This window comes from Prionailurus viverrinus, chromosome X, assembly GCF_022837055.1.
Source record: "Prionailurus viverrinus isolate Anna chromosome X, UM_Priviv_1.0, whole genome shotgun sequence".
In the NCBI taxonomy this organism is placed as follows: Eukaryota; Metazoa; Chordata; class Mammalia; order Carnivora; family Felidae; genus Prionailurus; species Prionailurus viverrinus.
In genome coordinates, this window is record NC_062579.1 from 102,997,330 (window position 1) to 103,004,659 (window position 7,330).

Genomic DNA, 7,330 nt, shown 5'->3' on the forward strand with positions numbered 1-7,330 from the left:
CACCAGCCACAGCGTCTGATCTGTGCCCCTGCACCCTCCCGCCACCCCGTGTGTGCCAGCCGGCACGGTACCTGGCAGAGAAAAATGAGGCCAGTGCACGTTCCCTGTGCCCAGTTCTGAATTCCTCCCACAGACTAAGTGGTGCACTGGAGTTGGCTACAGACAGAGGGGATTTGGCCTGAGAAGGCCTGCAGAATTCGGGAGTCTTAACAGCTGGGAAGCAAGAATGCTCTGATACATTTTCAAAAAAAAAAAAAAAAAGGTCTTAGAAATTCTACAATGAGCGGGACCCTTCTCTGACCCCAAACAACATATTGGCAGACAGATGCATGAAATGCAATTTCTAGTCGTTTCTTTTTGTTTCTTTTTTTCTTTTTGAGAACTATTATTCTCAATAAACAACTTGAGCCTTTTGCCAGCCACGCATTCTCTTTGTCCTCGCCAGGCAACGTGCTCACAGCAGTTCCCATATCACGCAAGCACCCTGCCATCCGCCGAGGCAGGGAAGCACAGCACAAGTGGCAGTGGGAGCCGGATTCAGGGTCTTGGCCGGCAGGCACGATGGCCCCTCCCCCCTCCCCACCCCCTTAATGTGGATAGATGGTTGCGAGTCAGAAAGTGGCCCTCGTTGCTGCTGAGCTAAAAGCCTCAGGGAGCTACAAATCTGTTCTCCCAATGGGTGTGGCGACCCTGCTCCAATCACTCGTCCAAACTCACACATGTAACATTACTGAAAACGGCGATGATGTCGGTGATAACGGTGTCGGTGATAACGGTATCGGTTACCATCTATCCAGCGTTCACTCCGTGGGCATAACTAACATGAAGTCCCTCACCGTGTTTGCGCCAATCCCCTGCTCATCAAGACACGGCCAACAGAGCAGGCAGAATTGGAAGAAGATTCCCACTGTGCCACTAAAGAGCTCGATGACCTTGGGAAAGTCCTTCACCCGCTTTGGCTTCACGCTCATCTGACAAACGGGGATACTTTTGCCCACTCTGCCCCCTTCCCAAAGACACTGCAAGTTTACAGTGACATGCCAGAGATTAAGGGATGTGAAAGGTCCATCAGAGTGGAACGCACTCTCCATACGTGAGGCTTGGACAGGCCCCGGTCCAAGGTCACACAGCTGGTTCGTGGTGGGCCTGAAGCTGAAGCCCAGGTGTCGGGACTCCCAGGCCAAACAGACAGAGCTGCTGTTGTCCTCAGTTCAGGGGAGCACAGAGACCAGCAGCTGGCACAGAAGAGCACTCCACACAGGAAGTCCTCATGGCTGACTCTCATCTCCTGAGACCAGCTCTTCACCCCCACGCATCACTGCGGCCCGTGTCTAAATTTTCATCACACACACACACACACACACACACACACACACACTCACTCACACACTTACGCACACCTTCCCTCTTGGAGATTATCAGAACTCACTGAACTGGTCCTGAAGGCAGGGATGTATCAACACCTTGGGAAATGCTGGAACCCTCGAGCTATCCCTATTCTTTAAGATGAAGATTTCTGGAGGTGGGTAGGAATCAGTGAAGTAGAAAGGTGCCCTTGGGGTAGCAGTGTGTTTCTCTAACAAATTTTATTTAATTTGTGCAAATATTGTGAGAGCCAATAACTCTCTTTAAAAAGTGGTTCCTCTTTAATTAGACTAGATGGCACTGTGGTATCACCCTTTCTACGACCAAGAAAATCTCATTTCATTCAGATAATTTTGCTTCGATTTGGGACAATCCCAGAGGGTGAACCCTCCCCTTGAGGGGTCTGGTTATCTTACGGAAAACTTCTGAAGGAAAATTTCTGAAGGGATCTGCCAGAGGACAGTGGCTACCAAAAAAAAGATATAATCCGGACCACATCTGAAAGGTGCGCTTAGAGATCATGTCACACCCTGACCTACATGTCCAAAAGGATTTCAAAAGGCACATGTGCCCCGTGGAGCTCTAGACAGAACCATGACTTCCATAGTGGCCAAGACCTCATTTCTACTTCTCAGGATATAGTCATGGCTGTGGGATTCTATTTTTGCTCTAAAGAGCTTTTTTTTTTTTTTTTTTTTTTTTTTTTAAATATCACCACCCCTCACTACACCTACAAGCTCCACCAGCAAGTGAGATTATTTTCGATATTGCTAAATTGTTTGGGATCTTCTTGAACACCAGAATCCTATGGTGGCAATGACTTACACAACTCCCACAATGGACTGAGGTGACAACCTTCCTGGAACCAAGGTTTGCTTAGGATTGAAAAACAAAAAACAAAACAAAAAAAAACATCTGTTAGGCCTGTTAAGGCAGTGAAAGTTCAACGGATTCTGCCAGAATCCCATCATTCAAGAAAAGACACTGTAGCCTGAGGGAAGGGAGAATGAACCGGGGTGAGGTCTCTTCAAAATTCAGTGGTGACCAGAAAGTCAGAGGGCTCCATTTGCCTGCATCTAGAAAAAAGAAACTGCACTGGCTGTTCATTGCAAGAGCCGTCTGCAAAGTACCTACTTGGAGTACCCTGCCTGGGGGGTTGGGGAGGCAGGAGTGGGAGCTGGGAGCCTCCCAGGTACACAGCTAATGTAAACAGCAGCCTGGAGTGCGCCCCCCACACCCGTGATGCCTGATGGGGAGGCAGAGAGCACAGCCTTGTCCCCGCCTGCCCAAAGACACCGTCCAGGGCCCCCCTGGCAACTAGACTCACCCAGTCCAGTCCCTGGGCTCCCTGCCCCAGCCCAGATCTGTTTTGGGGACAGTGGCAGAATGGGACCCCTGGCCAGAGCAACTCCAACCCAACCTGCCCTTCTTCCTCTCCCGCTTTTATGGCACTCCATGACCTCCAGCAACTGGGCATTGCGGCTGGATGGAGGAAAATGTCCTAGCTTCAAAAGCAACTGGCTACAGACTTCATAAATCACCCTTTTCCGCATCAGCCCCGGGTTCCCAGCACGTGGGCTGCCGGCCCCCCACTGCTGGGGCTCGGGATCTGTACATCTGGAGGGGTTTCTCAAGACTGAACCCCACATGGGGTCAGGGAAGAGTCCCAGCTCGCCCTTTGGCACGCACGGTGCCCCCTCACTCTCAAAGCGCTGCGGGTGCCTCCAGTGCAGCCAGTAGCGAGGGGCGCAACCTGGGTACCACCAGCCCTCCCCGGTGTCCCCGGACAGCGGCAGAGGGTCACCCAATCGCCCAGGAAGAGCAGAGCCAGAGGAGACAAAGGAGGAGAGTGGCCGAAGTCAAGCAAAAAGAGAAAAACCAGAAAGAGTAAAAGAGAAAGAACGAGCAGCAAAGTGAGGACGAAGGAAAGTGCAAGAGCCAGGGCCAGGAGCCTACGAGATCGGGAGCAAGAGAAAGAAGGGCAAACAGAGGAAGTGAGAGAAGCAGTGGGGGAGAATGCGGAGCGGGAAAAGATCGAGAGGGCAGAAAGGAGGCTTTGGGACCGGGGCGCAGAGAAAAGAAGAGAAAGAAGAGGAGGGACTCAGGGACGCCACACACAGAGACCGGTTCTTCCCGGCGCTCCGGTGCGGAGTCCGCGTGCGGTACCCTGTCCCGGCGGCGGGCGAGGGGCGCTCGTTAGGGGCCTCCCGGCCGCTTACCCCGCACGCCCTCCGGGCCACGGAGCAGGCCAACCCGCCCACAGACCGACTAGCCGTCCCGAGCCGCAGCGGGCAGGCTTTCTGCGGCCGCCACGGCGCCGCGAGCGTGCGCGCCAAGGAGTCTGGCGCCCGCCCAGCCCGGCGCACCCGCCCGGCCCCCGAGGTGCGCACAGGGGCGCCGGCAGCGGTCAGCAGCGCGTCCCCTCCCTCCGCCCGCCGGGGCCCACGTCCGCTCCCGCGCTCCAGTGGCCTGCTCGGCCGCGGGCGCGCACTCACCTGGACGGTCGCAGTCTGGCGTCGCGCTTGCCGTCCACCACGGCGGGCACGCAGCTGGTGAGCTCGGTCCAGTCGGCATGCAGCCCGCAGCTCCAGCCCGTGGAGAACCTGGAGAAGAGCCAGGTCTCCCGCTTACCCGGCCGGTGGCAAGTGCATTTCTTCTGCCCCACGCGGCACTCGCAAGGCTGCTCCAGCTGGATGTTGCGCACCAGGTGGCGGCCGAAAGTGGTGCCCCCGGTCTTCTGAATGTGCAGGAACACGATCAGGTCATCGCCCTTGATGTCGAAGTCTACCTTGCGCAGGAGGTCGCCGCGGCTGAAATTGTAACGGGGCACGAACCTGGCGGAGCTCTCATCCTCCGAGCGGTACGGGTCCGGCATCGGGGAGCTGAACGCCTGCAGGCGGAGGAGCTGGCATTCTGTGCCGGGGCACACGTACTGGAGGACGATCACGGCAAATAGGAAGAGCATCACCAAAGCCAGCAGCAGCTTGTTGGATTTCTCATCCATGTTCCCGACGCTGGGGGAAACCCAAGCTCGTTACGTCAGTCCCGCAGCTCAGCCCGCGCTCGCCGTGCGCCCGCACCGCCTCCTCCCCCCGGCGCCGCCGTTGCGCCCCTTTCCCCCTCCCCTCCACACCGAGTACTCCACGGCGGCTGCGGCGGCGGCGGCGGCGGCGGCGGCGCCCTTCCCCGCTTCCTTCCTTCCCGGCAGGCTCAGCGCTGTGGCTCCTGCCGCACACCCCCCTCCCCCCGACTCCTTCCCGCTGGCCGCCTGCCCTCTCCCCCCGCCGGAGCTCTCCGGAGCCGTGTCGCGGGGTCTCGTACCCGCGGGACGCCGCTCGCCTCGGTCGCCCCACTCCCCAACTCACACCCCCGGGCCGAGCCCCCGCACGTCTCGCTCCGCTCACGGTGGCTCCCATCCCCATCCCGCTTCGCCCACAGGACTCTCCCCGGTGCCTGTGCCCCCAGTCCCCTGGGCGCGCACGCCGCCGCCTCCCCGCCCGCCCGACTCGCGGGGCTCCCTCGCCGCGCGCCCCGAAGCTCCGCACTGGCCCGCGCCCGCTCGCCCACCTTGGCGGCCGCCTCGAGTGAGCCCCGCGCCGGGCGTTCGGGGTTCCCCCGGGGGGACGAGTCCGCCGGCGGCCCGACTCGCGAGCGGAGACGCTGCGCAGCCGGTGCCCGCGGAACGGCGGGGAAGGAGCCGCAGCGTGGCCGAACGCGCGCCGCGCCCCTCCGGAGCCCCCCAGCCCGGCCGCCGCCGGCCGGCTGGAACTTTGCTCCCTGCCCTCCCCTCGCGGCTGCCTTCCCTCCCCGCGCGGCTCCCGCGCGCCCCGATCCGGGCGCGCGAATCCCGCTTTCGCCTAAAACGTACCTGGCTAGGGGGCCGAAAATCTTGGAGAAGATCGCGCCGAGCACGTGCTTCAGCGAGTGGCCCAGGGCGGCCAGGCCCCGAGTGAGCAGGGCCCGGCAGAGGGAGCCCAGGTCCCAGCGTCTCCTGAGGTCGTGCATCCGCCTGCGGCGGCTTCGGGGCAGCAGCGCGAAGAGAGAGGTGCGCGCGGCTCCCGCCAGGGAGGAGGACGCCTTTGGGGGCTCGTCCAGGAGCGGCTGGGAGTTGAAGCCGCGAGACACACCCCTAGGAGGGCCCGCGAGGACTGAGGCGGCGACTGATCCGGGCCGGCTCGCTGCCAATTCGGCCTCTACTCTGGAATGCCGGCGGGGACAGGTGGTGCGGGCGGGCGCTCTTCGCTCCGGTTGCAGCGGCGGCCCGAGCGCCCGGGCTGCACACGCAGGCAGTGCCATTCCCCCCTTCAGGCAACTCAGGGTACTAAGGATCAGCAGCGAGCTTGAATTTATGTAATAATGCCTCACGCCTAAGAGCTCAAGCCACTTCACGAGCAGAGGACCTGGGTTTTCTCCTGTCTTGGGGAACGGAGGTCACTCCAGTGAGCGCATCACTCCACTTTGGCTGGTAATTTCAACCGCCCCTAAAATAGCAAAGGCGCAAATTGGACCTTTTCCCTCTCTCTTTGCCAATTTCCATTCTCCAGCGGAAGCGGGGGCATTTTCTGAAAAGGTAAGTCAGCATGAAGGAAAAGCATGACCAAAAAAAAAAAAAACAAAAAAACCGTTACAGGATGGGAATCTGAGCTTTTGCAGAGCAGAGACTCACCCTTACTCCTCTTTTCTTGCCGAATCCCCGGCATCCAACCCCGTGCCTACAGGAAGGCTTCATTCCTATGAGGTTTATTGAAGGAAAGGTACATGGCTCAATCCTACATCAGAGTGGGGCCGTCTAATCCAAGGCGATGTGATAAATGAGGAAACTGAGGCCCAGAGAGGGAAAGACACTTGCCCAAGGTCACACAGCAGAGCCTCAGGGTTTGGAGCCAAAAAACCAGGCACTATCCAGCCCATTTCCTGACACTGACACCACCTCCTCTAATAAATAAGTGCAGACCATTCCCCAAACCCTGGTGTTAAAAGGCTCTTTTTGGCTGCAAGGACCACAAATGTAAGGATTCGCAAAGAAAGAGGAGATGTCCTTTCAGGACAAAGTCCCCAGGAACTCAGGACTCAGACTGTTCCTATCTGATTGATCAGGTACATCAGGAACTGATGTTTCTGTGATCAAATGCCCACTCTGTTTAGTCCCACTGCTGCAGAAGGGACCTGGGAGGCAGCAGTGTTTCCGAGCGTCGCTGTCGGGGCTGAGGTAGGGAGGATAGTGAGGTGAGTATGGGAATAGGGTCAAGTCCCACCAGGGACAGGCTCTCCCAGTATCTCTGTCAGAATATCTGATCCCTCTGTGCAGCGAAACAGCAAGCACTGGTCTGAGAATTATCACTTCCTTGCTGGGCAGCCCTGAGATAATCACTTGCCCCTCCTAAGCCTCAGTTTCTGCTTCTGTAAAATCAGACTAATTCCTCCTTTTTAACCATCTGGGTAACTGTGAGGATGACCTTTGGGGCAATTTTACCTGCTGTGTTTACCTGCTGCTCTAAGCTCGGATGTGCCCACTGAATCACAGGCCAATTAAGGAAAGGGTCCTCAGACTATCTCAGAGCTGTGCCCCCTACCCATGCCCACCCCCGTACTTCCCCAGTCCTGGCTGGACTTCCATGTGCCCCCAAACCTACTGGGGACAGTGCGGGACCCTTTGCCCGGCTCCAGGCATGAGGGATTTGGGGGGAATCTTGCATTTCAGGCATCCTACCTGTCCCAGGGCTCCAGGGGGACACGCTGACTTGTATACGGAGCCAGATGCAGCAGCTTACAAGGTAGACATCTTGGCTTCCCAAGAGCTCCCCTGCTGCCCCCGCTCAGGCTTGTGGGACATGCCTGCTCCCCCTGAGGATGGGTGTGGACTTGAGCCCCGGAGGAGTGCGAAACCCTGGGAATGGCCCAGGAGCTTGGCTTGCTGGCTGTCCCTTCCTTCTCCTTGGCCACCTACAACAGTCAGCCTCTTTAG

General features: G+C 58.2%; 1 protein-coding gene across 2 annotated transcripts in view; it reads right to left on the reverse strand.

The window, feature by feature from the left end:
* HS6ST2 (heparan sulfate 6-O-sulfotransferase 2) overlaps nt 1–5,661 on the reverse strand; it is a 290,932-nt gene extending 285,271 nt beyond the window's left edge. For both annotated transcript variants that reach the window (XM_047844119.1, XM_047844118.1), the window contains exons 1-2: nt 5,234–5,661; nt 3,861–4,379 (exon numbers count right to left, since the gene is read on the reverse strand). In XM_047844119.1, coding sequence (XP_047700075.1) covers nt 3,861–4,379; nt 5,234–5,661 — 947 coding nt within the window. The remainder of the gene's footprint in view (nt 1–3,860; nt 4,380–5,233) is intronic.
* Between the last annotated feature and the right edge of the window lie 1,669 nt (nt 5,662–7,330).